General features: G+C 52.9%; 8 protein-coding genes across 8 annotated transcripts; 5 read left to right on the top strand and 3 right to left on the bottom strand.

Annotated features, from left to right (window-relative positions):
* Positions 1-294: 294 nt before the first annotated feature.
* Positions 295-1,545, bottom strand: N7496_009709 (nucleolar and coiled-body phosphoprotein 1 family protein; the record flags this gene model as incomplete). The annotated part of the gene is made up of 2 exons (XM_056702622.1): positions 295-1,446; positions 1,513-1,545. The coding sequence occupies 2 exons, from the start codon at positions 1,543-1,545 to the stop codon at positions 295-297; spliced, it is 1,185 nt and encodes a 394-aa protein (XP_056551622.1).
* A 712-nt stretch (positions 1,546-2,257) lies between these two features.
* On the top strand, positions 2,258-6,804 carry N7496_009708 (GTP-Rho binding exocyst subunit SEC3; the record flags this gene model as incomplete). The annotated part of the gene is made up of 4 exons (XM_056702621.1): positions 2,258-2,438; positions 2,638-5,809; positions 5,881-6,198; positions 6,261-6,804. 4 exons carry the CDS (start codon positions 2,258-2,260, stop codon positions 6,802-6,804), a joined length of 4,215 nt encoding a protein of 1,404 aa, XP_056551621.1.
* Positions 6,805-8,389: 1,585 nt separating this feature from the next.
* N7496_009707 (guanine nucleotide exchange factor DCK1) lies at positions 8,390-14,866 on the top strand (the record flags this gene model as incomplete). The annotated part of the gene is made up of 1 exon (XM_056702620.1): positions 8,390-14,866. One exon carries the CDS (start codon positions 8,390-8,392, stop codon positions 14,864-14,866), a length of 6,477 nt encoding a protein of 2,158 aa, XP_056551620.1.
* A 1,256-nt stretch (positions 14,867-16,122) lies between these two features.
* Positions 16,123-17,587, top strand: N7496_009706 (calcium/proton exchanger; the record flags this gene model as incomplete). The annotated part of the gene is made up of 3 exons (XM_056702619.1): positions 16,123-16,539; positions 16,608-17,437; positions 17,500-17,587. The coding sequence occupies 3 exons, from the start codon at positions 16,123-16,125 to the stop codon at positions 17,585-17,587; spliced, it is 1,335 nt and encodes a 444-aa protein (XP_056551619.1).
* A 652-nt stretch (positions 17,588-18,239) lies between these two features.
* N7496_009705 (cytochrome P450) lies at positions 18,240-19,920 on the top strand (the record flags this gene model as incomplete). The annotated part of the gene is made up of 3 exons (XM_056702618.1): positions 18,240-18,568; positions 18,631-19,721; positions 19,784-19,920. The coding sequence occupies 3 exons, from the start codon at positions 18,240-18,242 to the stop codon at positions 19,918-19,920; spliced, it is 1,557 nt and encodes a 518-aa protein (XP_056551618.1).
* Positions 19,921-20,272: 352 nt separating this feature from the next.
* Positions 20,273-20,810, bottom strand: N7496_009704 (mitochondrial 37S ribosomal protein mS37; the record flags this gene model as incomplete). The annotated part of the gene is made up of 3 exons (XM_056702617.1): positions 20,273-20,371; positions 20,445-20,524; positions 20,681-20,810. The coding sequence occupies 3 exons, from the start codon at positions 20,808-20,810 to the stop codon at positions 20,273-20,275; spliced, it is 309 nt and encodes a 102-aa protein (XP_056551617.1).
* Positions 20,811-21,106: 296 nt separating this feature from the next.
* Positions 21,107-22,731, top strand: N7496_009703 (DnaJ family domain-containing protein; the record flags this gene model as incomplete). Its single annotated transcript, XM_056702616.1, has 2 exons — positions 21,107-21,475; positions 21,544-22,731. The coding sequence occupies 2 exons, from the start codon at positions 21,107-21,109 to the stop codon at positions 22,729-22,731; spliced, it is 1,557 nt and encodes a 518-aa protein (XP_056551616.1).
* A 222-nt stretch (positions 22,732-22,953) lies between these two features.
* N7496_009702 (uncharacterized protein) lies at positions 22,954-23,163 on the bottom strand (the record flags this gene model as incomplete). The annotated part of the gene is made up of 1 exon (XM_056702615.1): positions 22,954-23,163. The coding sequence occupies one exon, from the start codon at positions 23,161-23,163 to the stop codon at positions 22,954-22,956; it is 210 nt and encodes a 69-aa protein (XP_056551615.1).
* Positions 23,164-23,180: the final 17 nt, after the last annotated feature.

Genomic DNA, 23,180 nt, shown 5'->3' with positions numbered 1-23,180 from the left:
GCAAATATGTGAGTAGCAAATCGCAGGATAAGAGAAATTCTTCCGAAGCTCCGTAAGCGCCATGCTGAGTGAAAAGGGTCGCTCGTCCAAGAGGAGCGAGGTAAGTGGACAGCGACGTGATATGATCATCGAAAGTTACACCACCACGTAACAGTAAGCCCATTAGCGTGTCGAACCCCCTCTCAGACAAAAAAACCAGAAAAGAATAACGAGAAACCGTCGAAGATAGAGCAACCCCCGCCGTTGGAAATGTTTCGAGGGAAAGCAATTGGATTCACGGTATGGAAACATCGTTTAATCGTCGAACTTGAAGGACTTGCCGCCCGAGATGTCGATGGGGCCACCACGGTAGGAGCCGCGCTTCTTCTTGTTCTTCTCCTTGGTGAATCCCTTGCCGCGAGTTACCGAGAGATCGGCGTAGGCGCGTTCAGCGTAGGCGTAGGGAACATATTCGTTGGAGATCGCGTCATAGGGCTGCTGGCTCAGAGCAGCCAGAGGGGTAGGACGGGCGCCAACGTGCTTCTTCTTGGCCGGTCCATTTCCAGGTGCAGGGCTGGCGCTGGAGGAAGAGGCTTGTGTAGGCTTGCCCTCGGCAGCGGGAGAGGCAGACATGGTTGCGCTGGTATCGGAAGAGGAGTTGCTGGAGACGGGGACGCCGCCAGCCTTCTCCTCATCAGAGCTGTCAGAGCTGTCATCCGAGGAAGAGCTGGAGCTGTTGGAGCTGGAAGACTCAGGAAGCGGGGTCTTTGTGGCCTTCTTCAGAACCTTGGCGTCAGCCTTCTTGGTGGCTTCGCCCTCAGACTCAGAGTCGGAGGAGTCAGAGGAGTCAGAGGAGTCGGAATCAGAGCTAGAGCTGGAGCTGGAGGAGCTGCTAGAGCTAGAGTCGGAGTCGGAAGAAGAGTCAGAGCTAGAGTCAGACGAAGACTCGGCCTTGGAGACCTTGGCCTTCTTCGTCTTGGGAGCCTCATCCTCAGACTCGGAATCCGAGCTGGAATCGGAGGAGGAGCTGCTAGACTCAGCCTTGCGCTTTACACCGGTGGGCTTCTTAGCAGCAGGCGCAGGAGTAGGAGCCGCAGCATCTTCCTCCTCGTCATCAGCGTCGCTGTCGGAGCTCGAAGAGGCGGAAGAGGAAGAAGGAGATGAAGAGCGAGCCTTGGGAGCATCTCCCATGCTGACGTCGGAGTCGCTAGCATCGCTGTCGCTGTCACTGCTGGAATCGGAGTTGCTGTCACTCTCGGAGCTGCTGCTTGAGTCGCCGGAAGTCTTGTCCCAAGTCTGGAAAAGCTCGATCAGAGACGGGGCGTTTTTGGCATCGGCATTGGCGTTGCCATTCTTCTTCAGCTCGTCAGCGAACGCAGTGCTGGTAGCGGAGAATCCATTCTTGGACAGGAAAGATGCGACAGCGCCGAGCAGCTGGGGAGGGAGAGTGGTGGTTTTCTTCTCGACCTGTCCATGGAAAGTCAAATTAGATCAATGTTCTGCTGTGTTTCGCGTAACGAGTGAAGACCCTACCTTCTTGGTCGAAGCCTTCTTTGAAGGAGCCATAATTCTGGAAGATCTGAGTATGTGTGTCTCAGTTGGGTAGTCACCAGCAATGACCGAGAAGTAGAACGGCACAAAGACGGAGATTGAACTATTTAGAGTCTCGCCTTTCAGGAACCAAAAAAAAGTGGAAAAAAGTATATACAAGGCGGTGAGGATATGTCAGACGGTGATTGGCGGAATGGTTCAATGATGGCGGGCAGGCGGTAGTCCAGATGTAAGCTGCACGTGACTGGGTGTTGGTCCTGTGGTGCCTAATAGATTGATTCTCAATATAAGGGCAAGAGTGAGATATAGAGAAGAAAAGATCAAGAGAAATCTGAACGACAGGAGAGAATTGTAAGAAGACTATCAATTACTCTCGTGCTCTTCAAGAGGTTCATAAAGAAGATATAATTCGCCGGAGTCGAACTAAACCAATGACTTGCTCCCACGAGCTTTCTCCGCCCTGCCCGCAACCCCAAACATAATGAGCTAATCGACCTCCGACTCCTCCCACTTAGCATTGCATCCAATGTGCCACCTCGTTGCGCCCTTGCTCGCCGTGATTGAACATCGTGCCTGCGTGTCTACATTACCGTCCTCAATTCCGCTCTAGGCACCGTGCGCGAGGAAGACTCCCGGTAGACTTACCCCGGCATCCCGACCATGTCTCCTTGATTTTGCGGATCTTACCAACGAACCCGGTGACCCCCGCTTGATAAAAGACAGCATAATGAACGGCCGTGATCGTCCCCGTCCACCGGCGACGAATGATGCGCGACGCGGAGCTGATCCTCGCAATGGCTCTGGCTCCGGTTCCGGGGATGGATCCATGTCCAGAGCCGAGAAGTTCGAGGACGAGAAGAAGCGCATCATTCAAAGTTGCTACTCTAAGAAGGATAATGATGGAACTTGTATGTGACAGGTCCCCATTTGCCCCTTTGCGACGACGAGGGGGGATCCCCCTCCCTACTCAGGGGATAGGAGCACTTCGGCCCCAGCTAGCCACAGCGAGGATAACAGCCTACTTGGCCGAGCTCGACGTGGCTATATCACCGGACCGAGAACTACCATACTTTTGGACACGCAAGCTGACTCTCTTCGTGCATGTAGTGATTGAATCTTATATTACGCACGTCCGCATCACGGAAGATGCGGCGCACCCCTCAACCCCTGCCCCACCGGACTCAGCTCCGGGGAACAAGAAACCTCGCGTTATTATAGTATCCGTTCGAAGATCAGGTCGTGTTCGAATGCACAAAGCCCGTGAGAATAATGATGGCACCTTCTCCATTGGAAAGACGTGGATGCTGGACGATCTTACGGGGATTCAGTCGTACAGCGCTTTTATGCCAAAGTCACCAACCGAACAACAACATAAGGACTGGGCAGGAAGTGTTGGATTCGTTGTTAGCGTGGGAAAACCATATTACTGGCATGCCAGAAGTTCCAAGGAAAAGGAGTTCTTCATTGGCAGCTTGGTGAAGATTTACAAGAAATATACTGGAGGCAAAGTACCGAATCTCATTGGGTTCGACGAGAGAGAAAGACAACTGCTTGTTGGCGGTACAGGTCCCTCAGCTCCTTCAGGCCCAGCTCCACCGGGCTCGCGGGGTGGTCCTGAGCCCTCGACGGATATTCCCTCCCCTCCTCAACACCCACCTCCGCCGCCATCATTTAGCCGCGATCCGAGTCGCGATGGAGCTCGGGAGGTTCGGCGAAGGCCCTCCGAGGACCCTGTTCTTCGGTCTCAAAAGAGCCGTGAGCAGATGAGTCGTCCATCTACTGCTTCAAAGCCGGCACCATCACCTTTCGGCCCGCCTCAAAACCCACCGCCTAACGTGCCACTCCCGCGCGCGGAACCGAAAAGCAGGGAAGCAACAACATTCCTGCATACCGGCGATGAGTCTAACCAGGGCCCTGCACAAGACGAAATTCGTCCTCCATCCTCTCGGGAGGGTCGCGCAGCAATTCCACCCTCCCTTCTGGCGGCTCGAGCACCCGAACCAAGACCCTTGGAACCCAAGCGCAGCACAGACGCTCTACGCCCCACGACACCTGGGTCATTCACCAGTGAAACCCGTGGTATCACTGCAAGCCCTGGAAGCGGCATTGGCCAGAAGTCTCCGTATCGTGATGCTCCTGAGAAACCGTCTGCAGTGGCCCAAGAACCTGCACCAGAAGCCATTGCTGCCCCTACAGTCGCTCCGGAAATACCCAAGCCTGCACCTCCACCCGAAGCAGAACCTCCAACTTCACCATCAGTTGCAGAGCCTGAAGCAGTAGCAACTGCAGCCGGGGCCGAAGAAACATCGAAATCTCCACCAGCAGAAACCGGTGTCTCCAAAGAGGCGACTCCCACTAGTCCTACGAAGGCAGCCGATGAAGAGACCGAGGCACATCGCCCAGGGCTAGGCCCAATGATCAAGAAAAAATCTGCAAAGGATATTGCAAGTGCTTTCCGCAAGGCTGCCACTACCTATGGTGCCTTCAAACCACGTCCTGGCGGAGCTGGGGAGCGTCTCCTCGCAGCAGCAAAGAAGCAACAGGCCGAGGCTATGGGCCCAGATGGCATCACTGGAGTTGTTCCCGCACCTTCCAGATCTGCCAACGATGCGTCGAAGACATCTGTAGATGATACTGCAGAGCGAGAAGCATCAGCAGCATCTGTGCCACCCGCTACTATTAGCCCGCAGCCCGTGACACCAACTGTTGAAGTCACGCAACATCTAGGCGAGGATTCTTTGCCTCCTTCAGAACCTGCACCCGCAGCGACGGAATCGAAAGATTCCCTGTCAGAACTCACAAAAGTGGACAGCCGTACCAGAAGTCCATCCCCCGGTGCCCAGAGTCGCCGTCGGAAACGCCGTGAAGATCACACCATCAAATACTGCCAGTCTCTTGGGATTGACCCCAGTGTTCTGGATGGACGGGGTATTGACTTTGATGATATTTTGACGGATTTGGGATGGAACGGCCGACTGGGTGACGAGCAGAAGATCGAAGATTTGGAAGCAGACGTCCGTCGGGAGATTGGCCGCGTTGAAGCAACCAGCTGGCTGGGTAACCTTGAACAGCAAGAAGGCAAGGTAGAGCAACTGGCTGTCCTGATCGACAAAACCATTGAAGAGTGTGAGGAGCTGGATGGCTTGCTCACGCTCTACTCGCATGAATTGAACACTCTACATGATGATGTTGCATACATTGAAGCTCAATCTCAAGGTTTGCAGGTGCAGACTGCCAACCAGAAGCTTCTTCAGAACGAGTTGCAAACTCTCCTCAAAACTCTCTCGATTTCTCCATCCGATATCCGTCCCCTCAGAGAGGCCTCTTTGACCAACCCCGATGGATTGAAGGAGACTGAGACTGCGCTCTCGACACTATACAAGGCGATGCTGATGATTGATGCTGATATTGGGCAAAACAAGAAGAGGCAGGCCGACGCCAGCGTGGGCGTTTATGCAAATACCGAGATTGGCCAAATGCGTGCAATCAAGGAGAGAAAGGGCGAGTATCGCCAAGCCGCCTTGACATTCCTTCAGCGTCTGAAACCATTCATGGCCGTCGCCTTGAAGACAGCGGAACAGAAAGGGGCGGATGCCGCTGTTGGCTCACCCAAAGACCCCATGAAGCTGGACGGCTCTGCCCGACAGAAATTCCGCGAAGAAGTATGGAGATATAATCCGTTGATGCTTTTTGCAAAGGAAGTCAGTACGTCGGAATGGCACGACCTAGTTCAGCTGTACGAGCAGCAATCCAAGCCGTCTTACCAGAATGACTTCCGCGACAACACGCTGGCGTGGAAGAAGGCAGCTCGCAAGCCTACTGGAGAGGAGCAGGAACTCCTCTTCACGCACCAAGAGAAAGAGAAAGAAGGCGAGGGCATCACAATGGCTGCTCGTAAGCTGACCGTTCGTCGCGGCAAGACCATCCGAGCTGCAACTGGTCTGCGCTTGGCTTCGAGCGAGAAGAAACCCACAAGCAAGGTCGAACCGTGCGAGGCATTCGCATCAGGTCTACGAGAGACATTGCATATGATTACCGACGAGCAGAACTTTGTTGTTCAGTTCTTCCACCTCGACTCTCTTGCTACTGCCGACTTTTCGGACCTGGTGGCTGCTGCAAGCCCAGAAGGTCGCCAATGCCCCGACTTCACCGTTAAACACTCCCCTGATCCCGACCGCCAGATGGCGAAGCGTGTCGAGCAGATTATGGATGAAATTTATGCTTTCTGGCCTAACGACCTGCAGAGCATGGTGGATTGGGCGGTGCAAGCTGATCCAATGTAAGTTGTCCTTGAATTCGCATTGTTTTACAATGCAACGGCCCAGCATACTAACAAGCATTTCCCTCTAGGCAAGGGATTGGCATCCTGTTCGCTCTCGAGTCAGCTATGACTGAACTCGACGACACTAATCAAGAATTCATCACTCACTCTCTGCAGAAGGTCCACTCGCGATTGATGGGCTTGTTCAATCGGTTCGTGGATGAACAGATCCGTGGTATTGAGGATACGAAGGTCAAAGTCAACAAGCGAAAAGGTGTCATTTCCTTCATGCGAATCTTCCCCAATTTCTCCACGGCTGTTGAAAACATGCTGGCCAACACGGTTGCCGAGACTTGTGACATCCGTGTAAGTGTGAATGATGCATACGACCGCATCAACCGGGCCATGTGGGAGTCACTCAAATTTATCGCCAAGGAAGCGCCTGGCCAGCCCCCGGAGTGGCTGCCAGCGCTGGAGATCCCGAGGACAAAGAGGTCCTCAACTACCACATTTTGCTTATTGAGAATATGAACCACTACGTCGAGGAGGTTGATGTACACAGCCTGCCAGTGCTCGAACGCTGGGGGGACCGAGCACGCCAAGACTTTGACGAGCACATGAAACTGTATCTCGACGCCGTCATCCATCGTCCCCTGGGCAAGTTGCTTGACTTTATCCAGTCCGTCGAAACCCTGCAGGCCAATGGCAACCCGGGAGAGATTGCAACGCGTGCCAGCCACTCCCGCATGGTGGCTAAGAAGGTGCTCTCCTCGTATGACGCCAAGGAAGTCAAGCGTGGCGTGGAGATGCTCAAGAAGCGAGTTGAGAAACACTTTGGCGATGCCGACGACCCTGGTCTTAGCCGCAGCCTGGTGCTCAAGGTGCTCCGTGAATGCGAGCTTCGCTATGAGAATGCATGGGACCGTACTCGGCACATTATCGATACGGTGTACGAGGGACAGCTGGAGATGGATTGGCGCAAGGAGGATGCCGTGACCATGTTCCGGAAATGAGGTCCCTGTTTGATTCATCTTGTTCCCTCTAGAATCTTTGATGTTTTCCCTGTCTTGCTTTTGGACGTTGCTTGTCGTGTTTGGGGTTTGCAGCGGACATTTGGGTCACATCAGCCGGGCGTATGGGATTTACAGTTCTTCATGTCTTATATACTACAACCAGCTTATGATATAGCGTTTTGTAGGAATTGTTCACGAGTGGTAATGGTTTTCCTCTATGATGCTATACTGATCGGCGGCCGTTCTCCGGACTTGGTCATTAGTCCTCATACCAACCCATTTCTGTGCCGCACTCCGATGATTGGATGGCTGCTCCAATCGGCCCACCGGTTCGAGGTCGTCCTCATTTTCCACTCAGGGGCACGCTCTGGTCTGTGCTTCTCTCGATGCTGACCGGACGAGCAGTTTAATTAGCTTAAGGTGGATTATCACGGAGGGCTACGTACTCCGTAATGAAACCAGACTGTCCCGGAGTAGATAACGGGCAAACCGAATCATCATGAGGTCCATGGTTAATTGATTGTAATTAAGCATAGATTGGACGGACGGGGTTCTTCCGAGGACTAATTGGTCCCTAATCATTTAGGGGCTGGAGGACGAGGTTATAGTTTGAGTCCTCCTCCCAGCTAATCACGCGATAACACTGCAATTGCGAGGGTAAATAGTCAAGCGTAGAAGCTAAGATTCAAGATGAAACTCGGTCAATCGATCTGAACAAAGTCACGATCAGATCTAGCAGTAGCTATCCTCCCCAGCCGAAACTCACAGACTTGCCAATTGGGCTAAGAACGGTCGGTGTGGGGAGAGAGACTGAAGATCGGTGATTTGCGCTCTCTGGGATCTTTTTCTTCTTTCGTATCGTCGCCGTCCATTCCTTTTTTTTCTTCTTCGTCTGTTGTATTCTTTGCCTTTGTCGATTCTTCTCGGGTTTGTCTATTCTCTCCATACTTCTCTTTTCTATTGTGAGTACCCCCCTCCTCTAGCAAAAGCCCCTGGTTTCTTCCCCACTGTTCCTCGCCAAGGGCTGGATGTTGTTCGTCTCCACAACGCGAAAGGTTTCGCAAGGGGGGGGGCACGGTTACCCAATGCGACTCTTTAGTCTCTTTGGACCCTTCGAGGCGTTGACGGTGTCGAGGGATCGTGCCAACTGTTTCGATCGTCTGCACTCTTGCTTCTTCAAACGTCTTTCCATCCTCCCCCCCCCTTTGGCCCCCAACAGCCCCGTGCCAATTGATACCACCACCGCGATCTCCTTCTTCCCCCCGTACCCCAGCGCCTCCTAATGATATGACCCGCTAGACCTCTCGAGCTGTCGCATACCTTTCATCGCAGCATTCCTCGATCATCCTTCCCCCCGGACCGAACGAAGCTGGAATCCTTCCCTGCATGTCGCGTTCCAATTGACCCAACCGAAATCCACCCCCGTCGTGAACCTCTCCCCGGGCCTCCCTTGCTGGAATTCTCGCGATCGGAATTCCCCAGTCCGCCCGTTGCGGGGATTGGCAACACAATCCTGAGCGCCGAAGCTCGTGGCCTCGACATTCTAGGATATCGCGCCGGCTAGACCAGGCTCGTCGCCGCTGCCATGCCCTGGCGGCCGCTGCCTCGCATTGCCTTTGCGGTGGCCATCTACCCGTTCCACCCCTCCTCTCCGGCAGACCTCCCCCTCGAACTCGGCGATGAATTGTATATTATCGAACAAGGCGGATTGGACGGCGAATGGTGCCGCGGATATCTCGTTGCGCCACCGTCGTTACTGGCGGGATTGACAAGTACCAAGGGTCAGACACTCGAGGCCCGCGTCTTCTCGGGTATCTTCCCGCGGAACTGCGTCGAGATTCGCGAAGTACTTGGCGACGGCGAAGGATATAATAAGGCTCTACTCAATGGCGACCGGAAGAGCGTAGATCGCCTGACCTTGCCAGGTCTGTCGGGACTAGAGGCCGACCTGGCGTCGCGCAACAGTGTGGCCTACTCGGTTACCGACTCCCAGACCGGCGGTGAGGTGTCTGAGGTGGTAGTCGCGAAGAAGGGCAAGCCCGCGCAGATTTTGATTCACAAAATCGACGAGTCTGATCTATCTAATCCGCCATCCGCTCATACCTTCCGAACCGGTTCGATCCCACATACGCCCGTGACTCTTGCTCCCCGCGATCCCGATGCGCCGAAGCCCGCTGCCCCCGTGCCGATGCTGAAGATTGGCGATGAAACGCCCACGTCTCTAACGGAGCCATTGGTCGATGAGATTGCCTCCTGCCTGCGTGAATGGCACTCCACGAACTTGCATGAGCTGTTGCTGGCTCGCCAGTATGATGTGTTGGAGGAAATGTCAACAATCGTTCAAGAACTGGATTTCGCACGGCGCCAATTGCTGCACAATGTCTTGACTGGTAAAGAGAAAGAGGCGCTTCGCGATGAGACAGTCTGGAAGCTTGTCAGGGCCAACAAAATGCTGAGCGGTGATACTATAGTACGAGACCCTGAGCAACGAGGTCGATTGTTGACGGGCGAGGATTCAGCCATTCAACTTGCGAAGCTCCAGTCTGAAATGAGCATGCTTGATAGCAGCCCTGTCGCCAATTCTGATAGCACCGCACTGAACCACCTCTTGTTGGAGATTAACGCAGTATCAGGAAATGCCCCGGGACCTGTCTCGCTTGGTATTCAGCTGTATTCGCGGTCTGACGCTGGCGCATTTAACCCGATGTCGGAAACATACAGCTTGGATATTCCGTCTCCTGACAAGTTTGTCAGCTTGACACAGAGCAACAAATTAAAGACATTGTTCACCGAGCTCGCTGCAACGGATATTGGAGATGGTTCCCAAAATGGTCGCCAACTCTACGTGGTTGCTTCTGTGCGTGCGGCCGAATCTCGATCGACCGTTGACAACACACCCGTTCCGAGATCGTCGATATCACGCGAAGGATCTACGGCTACAAAGCCAGCTGCAGCTGGTGGAATCCAGCCATCGGTCAAGGGTAGCCTCCGTACACGGCGAAGCATGATGTGGGCACCCAAGACTCGGGGCTCACCCAGTCTGGATCAAACACCCAGATCTGCTGCTTCAGGAGCTCCGCGGTCATCAAGCAGCTCGTCCGCCCCGCAAGAGCCAAAAACTCCCCAGCCGGCCCCGACGAAGGAGAGCTCTGCGATTCGAACCATCGGCGTGGGTATTTTGGAGGTCTCCCCAATTCTGCGACAAGACCGGGACACGGAATCCGTCATCAACATCTGGTCTCCTCCCCGTGACGGCGAAGAAGGCGAGGGCCACCCAGACGGGTTTGATAAGTTGCTTCAAACTTTTCTCCCCAGCCCAACGGGTCGGTATGTTCGTGCTGATACTGCTCGTCTGCACATACATCTGCATCCGTTCACGAGTACCGACCCAGAGGCCCTGGTGCGTCAGAACCCAACAATCCTCCAGGATGTTGTACAGACTCGCCGCATCGGTTTCTCCAAGGCGCCCACCAAGCCGCGATCAGATATCTACGTGACTATCTCGCAAGCGGTTTTCCCTACAGATGCTCTTCTGTCTCACCCAACGGCTGGTCAAATTCCCCTGCAACCAACCACCGACCTTCGGAACCTCCAGCTTACACTAGAAGTTCGCGATTCCTCTGGTGCGCGGGTGGATAAGTGTGTCTTCCCTTCATCTGCCAATACTTCACACACGGCATGGCGGACGACAATTGCCGAACGCGGCACACCTTGGTACCAGACTATCCGTTTGAACATTCCCACTGAGAAGATTCCCGGCTCGCACATGATCATGAGTGTCGCCGATGCACCCGAATTCCCGTTCGCCCTAGCGTGGATGCCTCTCTGGGACCAGCAGGCTTTCATCCGAGATGGTCAGCATTCTTTGCTGCTCCATGCCTATGATAAGCAGACCTCTAGTATTGAGAATGGCAAAGGCGCATACTTGAATCTCCCGTGGAGTGCTCTGGGCAAGAACGAGTCGGCCAAGGACGAAGCGGTTACGGGCCCTTTGGCAACTTTGCGCCTCCAGACTCATCTCTGCAGCACGGAGTACTCGCAAGATCAGGTCATTTTGAGCTTGTTGAACTGGAAAGAGCGGCCCGTTGATGAGGTACTGAATACTCTCAAGCGGCTGCTTTTCGTTCCCGAGATGGAGATTGTCAAGCAACTCCGTGGAGTTTTCGACGCGCTCTTTGGAATTTTGGTTGAGAATGCCGGCAACGAAGAATACGAGGATTTGATATTCAACAACCTGGTCACTGTACTAGGAATCGTTCATGACCGACGCTTCAACCTGGGCCCTCTGGTTGACCACTACGCGGATGAGCAGTTCAATTTCCCCTTTGTGACGCCATGCCTGATTCGGAGCTACCTGCGTCTTTTGAGTGCCGCTACCGATGTTCACCAGTCCCGTAATCTACGTGCCGCGTTCAAGGTTGGACGACACCTCCTGAAATTCATTATCAATGCGCGCGAGCAGCAAAAAGCAAAGGAAGAAGGTATCGGAATCACCTCAGTCCAGTCAACCTTCAACCGGGATTTGCACACAATTTTCAAATCCCTGGAAACTCTCATGAAGAACACCTCCCCAGCTCTGGTTGGAAGCAAGACTTTGATTGTGCAGCACTTCCATTCATGGTTACCCGAGCTGTCTAAGGTCCTTGGCCGTGACGAAATGATTATGATTGCTTTGAGTTTCATGGATTCTTGCAAGGATGTGACAGGCATGTTGGTTCTATACAAGTTGGTTCTCATCCAGAGCTACACCCAATTTGAGATCTTCGCTTCTGGAGACGAGAGACAGACTCTGATCTCCAGCTGCGTCGGCTGGTTGGCACCTTACTGGGGGTCGACTGCTAGCGTGTCTGACCAGTATCGTGATCAGGTTCGCCTCAGCAGTGCAATCGTGGCCCAGCTACTGACCCAGTCTCACCCCCAACTTTACGACTTCATGCCCAGCATTGTTGCCTCTTACTGTGCCATCTCTGCCGAGGGAGTGGATGATACGGAATACTTGTCCCTGCTCTTCAGCAAGTCCTTCCCCTTCCAAGTCAAGGTCTCCAAAACTCCTCAGAGGTTCGATGAAGCGTTGGTTGAGTTGTCTGCGATTATGGCCGCCATTTCCAAGATTATGACGCCCAAGACTCCCAATCTTAAGGAGCTGGAGCTGGCGACGTTTGTGGGCCAGGCACTCGAGGCCCACAACTCTATCATTGATTGCGAGGCCTACCCGGAGACATGGTTTAGCATTCACGTGTATAACCACCGTGCCGCAATTAAGAGTCTGGAACACCTTGCTCTGCTCCTGATTGATAAGCTACTGCCAGATGCTGATGACGCTGACGACTTTGATACGAAACTCTGGGAGTCATTCTTCACGACGCTACTCAAGGTGATTTCAAGTGACGCTTTGGCTCTGGAAACCTTCCCCGAGCAGAAGCGCCGCGCGGTCTGGAAGATTGCGGGCGATGTCCGTGAGCAAGGTGCTGATCTCTTGCATTCTACGTGGGAAGCAATTGGTTGGGACACTACCGATGAGGAGCGAGAACGATTCGGTCTGAAGAAGCTGGGTGGTTACCAGGTCCAATATGTACCGAACTTGGTACCCCCTATAATCGGGCTTTGTCTCAGCGTGCATGAGGGCCTTCGCCATGTGGCTGTTCACATTCTCCGGACGATGATTCTGAGTGAGTGGGACCTGAACCAGGACATCTCCATCATTGAGACCGAGATCATCTCTAGTCTAGACTCTCTCTTCAAGGTCAAGCATATGAGTGAGAGTGTCAGCCAGAAGATCTTCATTGGAGAGTTACTGGACTTGTTCGAGGGGGATGCCGAGTCTGATGAGGACCTGTTCAATGCTGTCAAGGGTCTCATTGCCACTGTCGATGAGCTTCTCGACCTCCTGGTTGCTTCGCAGAGCAGTACCTCGACTCAGAGCCTGCATGCGCTGAAGCTCATGGAGTATATGAAGGATATGGGCCGTGAGGACATTTTCATCCGTTATGTCCATGAACTTGCCGACCACCAGGCAGCCCATGACAACTTCACCGAAGCCGGTCTAGCCCTCCAATTCCATGCCGACCTCTACGATTGGGACGTCAACAAGCCTCTGCCCGAGCTTATGACGCCAGCCTTCCCAGCACAGACTGCATTCGAGCGAAAGGAGTCTTTGTACTTTTCGATCATCCAGCACTTTGAAAATGCCATGGCCTGGGCTCCTGCTTTGGCTTGCTACAAAGAACTTGCAGCGCACTATGAGAGTACGACCATGGATTTCGCGAAACTTTCCCGTGCACAGAGCTCTATGGCTCGCATCTATGACTTTATCGCCAAGGGCACCAAGCAATTCCCCCGGTATTTCCGCGTCGTCTACAAGGGTCTCGGATTCCCGCCTAGTTTGCGGGATAAAGAGTTTATCTTTGAAGGTTCCCCCACGGAGCGGATGGCCTCGTTTGTCGATCGTATGCAGCGGGAGCACCCTACTGCACAGATCATGTCTTCTGGTGATATCCCTGATTACGAGGGTCAGTTCCTTCAGATCACCGGTGTCACGGCCCATCGGGACATTTCTCATCCCGTGTATCAGCGGTCGAAGGTCCCTGGCTCTGTTCGTGAACACCTGCTGATCTCAGATCCGTCTCGCTTCTCGGCTACTTCGCGGCGACACACTAGCAGTTCGGATGTGCGTGAACAATATGTCGAGAAATTGATCTTCTCTACTGCGGAGCCCTTCCCGAACATCCTTCGACGCAGTGAGATTATTGCTGTGAAGGAGATTGCCCTGTCTCCTCTGCAGACTGCCATTGAACGGACATGGCGCAAGACCCAGGAGTTGCAGCTTCTGGAGCGTCGGGCTGCATCTGGTGAGGACAACGGCTTGTCGAATTTGACCGAGGCACTCGAGCAGTTGCTTGAGATGCGATCATCACCGTCCAACTGCGTTGCAGTCTACCGTGCGTTCTTGAGCGGTGCTCAAGGCACCAAGGAAAACGGCAACACCGCAGAAACAGAGGACGGCGATGACGAGGTGAACGATGAAGAAGAGATCCCCGAGACCATGGACCCGATGGAGAATGCTCTTGCAGTCGCTCTCATCGACCATGCCCTGGCCATCAAGCACGCTCTGTCGCTCTATCAGCGCCCCGCTCAACAAGCTACCCAGGCTGAGCTCCTCCGTCGTTTCGATGCAGTCTTTGACCCCGAGCTTGCATCCCTCTCGACCACCCCACCAGAATACTCATCGCCGACACCCACCCAGCCAACTCGGCGGTCCCCATCGTCTGAGACGCGTCGCAAACAGGCTGTGCAGCGATCCGTCAGCCCAGAACAAGAGCTTATCCGGGCGTCCCGGGGTAATACGCACAACCGTAAGCGCTCAGAACGGCAATCGGTCAGCCACCGGATCAGCATCATCAACCCCTTCAAGCGGTCGCACGGTGCCTCGAACTCTATTTTCACTATCCAGCAATCACCCGAGAAGGCCCAGAATGGCACGGGTGACCTCGACGAGGGTGCCGAGGACGACACCGCCACTATCCACAGTCGAGCCACGAGTCAATCGCGGGGTGGTAAGAGTGACAAGCGTCGCAGCTGGTTCGGCGGAGAAAAGATTAAGCATGGATCTTCCCCCTCCGTAGCTGCCGTCAGCGAAGAAGTTCACGGTACAACTCTCAAGAAGCGGCCCTCGCGGAGTGCATCCCGCGACACAGCCGCCCAGTCTCATGACGGCCGCAGCCGCGCAGGCTCCCAGCATCGCGGACCAACTGCTAGCGGTGCCGTTAGCTCACCCGTCGAGCGACAAGCCCCTCCCGCATCGAGTGGAGGATGGTCTACCATCCCATCGACGCGCGATTATTCGCGCCCAGTGACTCGGGACAGTACTCACACCGGTCGCGACTTGACAGGCAGCCTGAACGGGACGTCGCGGGCATCAGTATCTGCGCAGCCCGTCACTATTAACCCGAACAAGGATGGAATGCGCGACTCGGTTTTCCGACGGTTCAGTCTGTTGAAGGGTGTCAGTCGTAAAACGAGTCGGATGGATTTCAAGGCTAATGGCACCTTGCAAGAGGAGTAATGTTGGTTACCCGCAATATAGTTCTTTCTACATCACCATTTCCCCCCCCCCCTATCACGTTGACGCTTTTCTTTCCTTTTCCTTTCTCTCCCTTCCTTCTTCCTCTTCTCTTCTCGATGTGACTTACTACTCCTTTTCACGTAACCCTTTCCCTTCCCTTTCTAATTTTCTTTTTGATTCTCCCACCCATTTGAGTCGATCTCGTTGTTTCCCTTGTCTTTTTATTTGTCTACGGATCGGGGGACTTTTGTCTGTTTTTTGAGGGGTGTTTTGAGATAGATACCAATGTCGTTCTAGTTCCTATCTCCGCATAGTCCAGTCTGTACTTTGTTTATGGATGTATGGTAAATACCTCAATCTTTGTATACAGATCATACTCCGCACGGAGCACCTTCGTTTAAATGACCAGCCACATTTTACTATTCGTTTAGAACTTGGCGGTTTCTGACCTGACAGCTTTTCGGTCAAACTCTCAGCGTCCTTGGGACTCCCAATGCATCGTATGTCTGTGGCAGTGCATTCCTTGGCCTTCAGCGGACCCAATCAACATCCTCGAGACTAGTGAAAAGGGTGGACCCCTCTCCGATCAGCGTCCAAGCTTCCTAGTTCCTGTACTCTTACTGTACTCATACTCTACCAAGTTGCTGTACTCCCAAGCTCTCCTCGAAACCACGCTAGTGTCGCTGTATCAAGTCAATCGAGGCTGTGCACGTCTGTTTTCCCTCTCTCTTCCCCCGGTCCTGGCGCTTTAACCCTTTTTCCACCACGGAGCTTCCTTCCCCCTTCCCATTCCCTTATCCACCCATTATTCCACCCATTCCACCCATTCCACCCATTCCACCCACCCCGCCGGTTACGTCGCAAGTTAACCCACTGGAACCACGGATTTGTGGCTGGAAACATCCCCGCCCAATTCCTCCGTTAGCCCATTTGACTTCCTTGGACTTTGTTCCAAGCTTGGCTACTCGACGAATCCAACAATATGTGTAGGTTGAACCCTCCTCTCTCCTCAACTCTGTTCTCGACTTCTCTCTTCCCACTCTTTTTCCTCCTTTGTCTCTCCCACTGCTATCCATTCTCTTCCCTTCCCCTTCCGCCTCTTTCCGACGAGACCGTTTGCTATCCAATGACCCCGTGCAACTGGCGACTACCCGACCTTTGCACATCTCGCTGACGTCTCCTTCCCTTCCTACTCGCTAGCTTCCGTCGGGTTTCGCTCGCAAGTCCGGAGCCATAGCTTCGGTCTTACCAGGAAAATGACTTCCTCTAGCAATAACCGTGTCGACGCTGGTGAGCGCACCGCGCTGTTGGGTCATATTAGCCACTCCTCGTCATTCTCCGGCCTGGCGCCGCATGAGCAGATTGAGCATGGTGCTCATCACCATCATCCCAAGGATGATCGGGTTTGGGTCCGCTGGCCTATGCATGTCGTGCGTTTGACCTGGTTGACTTTGGTCCGTGATTACGTCAATCTTCTTTTGGTGTTCGTTCCCTTGGGTATTGTTGCCGGAGTGCTCGGTTGGGATCCGAGTGCCATCTTTGTGCTGAATTTCTTTGCCATTATTCCGCTTGCCTCTTTGTTGAGCTTTGCGACGGAGGAATTGGCTGCGACGATGGGTCAGGCTTTGGGTGGTTTGATGAATGCTACTTTTGGTAATGCTGTTGAGCTGATTGTAAGTGCTGGAAGCGTTCTTGCCAAGTTTTGATTTCAAGTGAATGCTAATGACTTGGGTCTCTATAGGTCAGCATCATCGCCCTCAAGGATAACCAGATCCGTGTCGTCCAGGCCAGTATGCTGGGTAGTATTCTCTCCAATATCCTGTTGGTTCTGGGCTGCTGCTTCTTGGTGGGCGGTCTGCGTCACCGCGAGCAATCCTTCAACAGTACAGTGGCTTCTACAATGTCATCCCTGATGGCGGTGGCCTCTGCCTCGTTGATTATTCCGGCTACTCTCTACGCCGCCCTGTCCAAGTCCGAGCAAAGTGCACGCGATAATATCCTTATTTTGTCCCACGGTACCTCCATCATCCTGCTCGTCATTTACGTGATGTACCTCTACTTCCAGCTCCGCTCCCACGCCGATCTCTTCGAAGAGAGCAACGATGCCGAGACTGCCGAAGGTGGCGAGGGGGAGGAAGAGGAGGAGCGTCTGCTCAACCCCGTGGCTGCTACCGTGGCCCTGATCGTCGTGACTATCCTGGTGGCCATCTGCGCTGATTACCTGGTCGGTAGCATTGACAGCATTGTGGAAAAGACCGGCATGAGCAAGACTTTTATCGGTCTGGTGCTGATTCCCATCGTTGGTAATGCCGCTGAGCACGTCACTGCGGTGGTGGTTGCGTACAAGGATAAGATGGATCTCGCAATCGGAGTTGCTATTGGCAGCAGCTTGCAGATTGCCCTCTTCGTTACTCCCTTCCTGGTCATCCTGGGCTGGATCATTGGTATTGAGATGACTCTGCACTTCCAGACCTTTGAGACTGTCGCATTCTTCATTTCGGGACTGGTCGTGACCCTGTTGATTCAGGATGGCAAGTCGAACTACCTGGAGGGTGGCATGTGCCTGGGAATGTATGTCTCTCCCATCCTGGAATTACACTCACTTGATCATCTTCTAACCCTCTTTTTTACAGGTACCTTATCCTCGCCCTGGCATTCTATGTCTACCCCGATGATGTCGACGAAGGAGTTGGCGGTATCTTCAGCAAGCTCGTCAACTGAGCTGGGATTCCCATATTTCCAAAATTGGAGGAACTCTCTTTGGGAACCATCGGTCTTTACTCCCCTCTTTTCCTACTTGACTAGTAGTCCAACAGTAGGATTGTGTTCTATATTTTGTCTCCGCGCACGTAGCTAGCTGGTCTCTTCGTTGCGTCTCCTGTGCCCCACGCACCTGTTTCGTTTTCCCTGTTCAAAACCACTCAAAATTTATGCGTCCATAGGTTCTCCTCAATGCAACTCTCATCTACTCTATCTGAATGCTCTGTCCACGTGCTCATTTACTCTGTTCTTAAAACGCGGCAATCTCCGACTGGCTGATTATGTCATTTTCTCCCTGTCTTATCGGCCTTATCGGGAATTATGGGGCCGTGGAGTAATCGTGATCACCTGATTGGATGTTTCCAGCATCGTCAAAAGAATAGCGGATCCACTCGGCGCACTGCATCTCCTCGACTTACTAGTTCGGAACAGCGCCGATTCCACACCTTCTCTCCTCACGCGGGGTCCAGCCTATCAATTACCTAACTCTGCCAATCTCTGTGTGGGCATATATAAGTGGTTGTGCCTTCCATTTGCAACCTCACACATGTCACACACAGGCAAGATTCACCAGAGAATGGACAATTTGTATCGACACACTTGATTCTGCAAAATGGCCCTATCAATGACTTCCCTGGTGGCCGTTGCCATCGTGGCGCTGGTGGTATACAAGGGTGTTATCTATCCTGCCTTTATCTCGCCACTGGCCAAGATTCCGAATGCACATTGGAGCGTGCCCGTTTCTCCGGTTTGGATGTTATGGAGGCGTTTTCGGATGCAGAATAATCGCACTATTCAGGCTGCGCATGAAAGACTCGGTCCTATTGTGAGATTGGGGCCTTCTGAGATTTCGGTTAACTGTGTGGATGGTGGGATTAAGTCAGTTTATACGGGTGGGTTTGAGAAACATGAGTGGTATCCTCGGGTTTTTGGATCGCTTGGGTGAGTGGATCTCGTCTTTAAATGTTAATGGGATTATGTTCTGATCAAATTTCATATCATAGTACTGTAAGCATGTTCACCATGGTTGGAAGCAAGACTCATTCTATTCGAAAGAGGATGTTGTCCAATATCTACTCCAAGTCAACGTTGCAGACGTCACCCAATCTCCGATTGGTCTCCAAAGCGGTTATCCTCGACCGTCTGCTCCCTATCTTGCAAGAGGCTGCGGATTCGCAGAAGCCCCTTGACGTACACGACCTGAACCAAGGGTTGACCATGGACTTTGTCTCTTGCTACCTCTTCGGTCTCCAGAATGGCACGAATCATCTCCAAGACCATTCATTCAGGAAGCACTGGCTCCATATGTACCTGTGCCGGAAACCATTCGAGTTCTACCACCAGGAAATGCCGTATTTGAATGGGTGGATGAAATGCTTGGGTCTTCGCGTTATTCCCAAATACTGCGATGTAGCCAATGACATGCTAGACGCCTGGGCTCTTGACCTCTGCGGCAAAGCAGAGCAATCAGTGAATTCGACCGATCCATCTGTCGAACCTATTGTCTACAAGCAATTGAAGCAGAGTCTGGATAAGCAAGCTGCTAAGGAAGGCGTCAAGCCTGATCGTGCCGAGCAATTAAACGATATCGCATGCGAAATGTACGATCAACTCACCGCGGGCTTTGAAACCAGCGCCGTGGGATTGACATATCTCCTCTGGCAACTATCCCGACACCCAGATATCCAAGAACAACTTCGCGAGGAACTGTCCACCCTTGACCCTCCAATCGCCTTCCCCAGGTCATCGGAATTGCCTTCGGCAAAGTCTATTGATAATCTACCCCTGCTGGAAGCTATCGTCACGGAAACACTCCGTCTCCACGCTCCAATTCCCGGCATTCAACCTCGAGTCACGCCCGAACCTTCGTGCAGTTTGGTTGGATATGATAATATCCCTGCAGGAATTCGAGTCAATGCACAAGCTTACTCGCTGCATCGTAACCCGCAGGTGTTCCCAGACCCGGAGTCTTGGCAACCGAAGCGCTGGCTTAAGGAAGAGAACGATCTGGAAGAGCTGGAAGAGCGGCGTCGTTGGTTCTGGGCCTTTGGAAGTGGAGGGCGGATGTGTGTGGGAAGTAATCTCGCACTGCAAGGTATGTGTTGCAGATTGACTGTGAATTAAGTTGGTTGGACGATTTGCTGATGAAAACTATAGAAACGAAACTCGTTGCTGCGGCTATTTACTCCAATTTCCGCACCACCATCGTTAACGATGATGATATCGATGCTATCGATGCTTACACCGTTCACCCCCGAGGAGAGAAACTGATTCTAAAGTTTGAGAAAGTCTAGTACCCAGGGAAACCGATTAAGTAGAGCTATCAAGAATAGTGCTTTCCAAGACTGCCAAGATAATAATACAATCAATTCTTTTCAAAGGCAATGCCATGTTCCACGTAGGTATAAGTACTGTACAGATGCGCAAAATAACAAGACCAACTCCCGTATCACCTCGGACAACAAGGCCGTCACCAGTGTAGCGAACGGTCACCGCCAAGCCTCGTACTTGAGACTGCACTGGCGCTGGCGCTAGCACTGGTTCTGGCAAAGTATGTGTGATCCCAAAACTCCCGTATGAAGATTTCGATAAATGGCACGACACAGCTAAGCCAGGCCGTGCCAATCCATGCCGGAAACCGAAAATTTAACCCAAAACACCGTCCTTCTTGCGCGGTCCCACCACCTTGGGGTACATTCTCATCAAGTGGTAGTTGACAGTGTTCTTCTTGTTTTCTTGCGATTTCTGTATAGCACACGGGCATATTAGTTGGGTAGGTTCGGGATAATCGAGGTCGATGGATGGGGATAAGACGTACCGGTGCGTCCATGCACTTGCGCAATTGCGCCTCGAGGGCGGCGCAGCCTTCGTGGCCGTAGCCCTGGGAGGCCCAGCAGTCTATTTCACAGCGAGATTAAGTCAGTAATTGGTCATTTGCGAGGAAATTGGGAGCTGTGGCTCTAGCTGTCCATCGTGTGCAAGCATGCACATACGACCGATCGTGGCAGCCACTACCCCTGCAGTTTCAATTCTCAAGGTCCAACGTGCACATACTCAGCATTGAAGACATGACGGTAACGCAAGCGTTCTGCTCATGTTGATTCGGCCGGCGGACGCGGAGGTGGTTGATGGTGTTCAAACGGAGCGGGTTTAACCGGGTCGTAACGTTACCCTTGGGAGCCATGGCGAAAGAAGTAGACAGTCAAAAGAGACTGTAATAGGGGTGTGGGAGAAAGAACGGATCGAAGTGCTGCGAGGGGCCTCTGTGGACAGCAATCGAGATTGGCGCGCCTGCGATGGGATGCGCATCAAAATCCCCTCGAAGTTTTGGGCTCCGCGGAGGTGGATGACATAAGCAGCTTGGATCGGGGCGCCTGATCTGGAGCTTGCCACTTGCGAACTTGTTTCTTATGCAGGGGTTCATGAAGCTCTTTTTTTGATCATCAGCGACCTTACTACGTGTCTACGAGGTTGTTGAAAATGCCAGGATCACAAATTTGGAGCGCTCAGTTGTGTCGAGTGCCTGTTCGTGCATCGAGATGTACAGCTCCCGCGGCCCGATACCTGTCAACGTCATGTCAACGAAGACAACAGAGCACGGCGACTTCCTCAGCGCAAGATGATCACAAGAATGATCCCACACCCACAGAGGAGAAGGAAGAAGGTGCCATGGCCCGTCGTTTGTCGCAGATGACTGAGGATGCCATATTGGAAGGTGGCCGATCAGCTCGCCGCAACATTGAACACGCCGGGTTCTCGGAGGAGTTGAAGAGACAATTGGAGGAACGTGTGAAAGCAGCTTCATTTAAGAGTGAATATGCAGCAGCACACTCGATTTTGAATATGCCGGTATGCTCTTGTCCGAATCCGAACCTATGGTCTGATCTATACAACTAACATAGCGATCACATATATAGGCCAGCGCCGGTCAAGGAACGCGCGAGATAGCCGCAGCCCCAGCATGGACAGGCACAGAGAGCTTTCAAGACACAGCCCTCCGCATGCTGGACGACGCCAGCAAACCAATGCGAACGCCCTACAAAATCCCCCAACCCGTGAACCTCCAACCCGCTGCCAAACCCAGGCACTCGCCCGGAACCCGTCTCGCCTCCGCAAAAGAGCGCACATCCAAATACACCCTAAGCCAAGACGCAAGTCTCTCCGACGACCAACGGGCAGCCATGCGTCGAGAAATGAAAGAAAAGTTAATGCCAGGCGCTCACTCAATGCCCATATCCATCCAGGGCCTCTCATCGCTCGCGAACGAGCGAATCGAAGACGCCATTGCGCGCGGACAATTCGATAAAATCAAACGCGGCAAGGGTGTTAATACCGAGACGGATCATAATGCGAATAGTGCTTTCATCGATACGACGGAGTACTTTATGAACAAGATTATTCAGAAGCAGGAGATTGTTCCGCCGTGGATTGAGAAGCAACAGGAGCTTGCGTCCGAGTTGAGTCGGTTTCGTCAGCGGATACGTATGGAGTGGAGGAGGCATGCTGCGAGGTTGATTGCGAGTCAGGGCGGGTCTTTGGAGGCGCAGATGCAGCGGGCTAGGGGGTATGCTGCTGCTGAAGCGCGGTTGACTCAAAAGGCGAAGATGGATGCTTTGCTGAGGGATGAGAAGAGTGATGATTCGGTTTCTGAGATTGCCTCGGATGGACGGATTGTGTCGAGGTCTGCATCGCCAGAAGCAATCGAATCTACCAATCAAGAGGTGGAGGATACTCTGCATCTTCCACCGCTGCGAGATGAAAGTTATCTCGCTATTGAACGCTCCTATCATGAACTCGCTGTGAAAAAGCTCAACGCTATCGCCCGGTCATACAATCTACAAGCACCACGCTCGGCTCAGAAACCATATGTCAATCTTGACCGTGAGTTGAAGTCCTGCTTTGCCGAAGTCGCTCCGCAACTTGCAGAGGAGATACGACGACGTGCAACAGAGCGTGCACGCCCATCGGTATCCGTGGCTGCTCCAAGGTCGAACGTGCTCGGGTCGCTGGGCATGGCACAATCTGTGCATGTCTACGAGGAGGATAAAGAGAATGGGTATGGAATGAAGGAACTCTGGAGAGACTTATTCTCTAAAAAGGCATAAGAAATAAAGAACGGGAATAAAACAGGAGGCGGCATTGGAAAAGGTGCCGTGTGTATGATATCAGTCGAGAATCCCGTCTGCTGCTGGCACTCCAGGTGAAGATTTAGTTGTAATACCATAACCCGATTCACAATTCCACACGTCTTCCGTGTGAAACCGAACTCCCCATGGTGTCTTGAATAATAATGCGACACCCCAATCGATCCCGAGCGGACCATTGTGTCACTCCTCCTTTTCGCCAGTGATGCCCTCCGAGCCCTGTCTCTTGCGAGTCAAAACCACATCGCGGAGTTTTCTGTATGTCTTGAAAAGCGGAACCAAGTCGAGGACGCTCGCCAGCACCAATTCAAACGTCAGGAGCCCGCAAATGAACCACGCCAAGGTCTCAGGATCCAGCTCCCGGATGCCAGACACCAGGATGGGGGAACCCATCCAGACAAGGGCTAGGC

The sequence above is a fragment of the Penicillium cataractarum genome (assembly GCF_028827025.1).
Source record: "Penicillium cataractarum strain IBT 29864 chromosome Unknown utg000008l, whole genome shotgun sequence".
Classification (NCBI taxonomy): domain Eukaryota; kingdom Fungi; phylum Ascomycota; class Eurotiomycetes; order Eurotiales; family Aspergillaceae; genus Penicillium; species Penicillium cataractarum.
The sequence above is the reverse complement of the archived record's forward strand: the minus strand, read 5'-3'. Positions and strand labels throughout refer to the sequence as shown.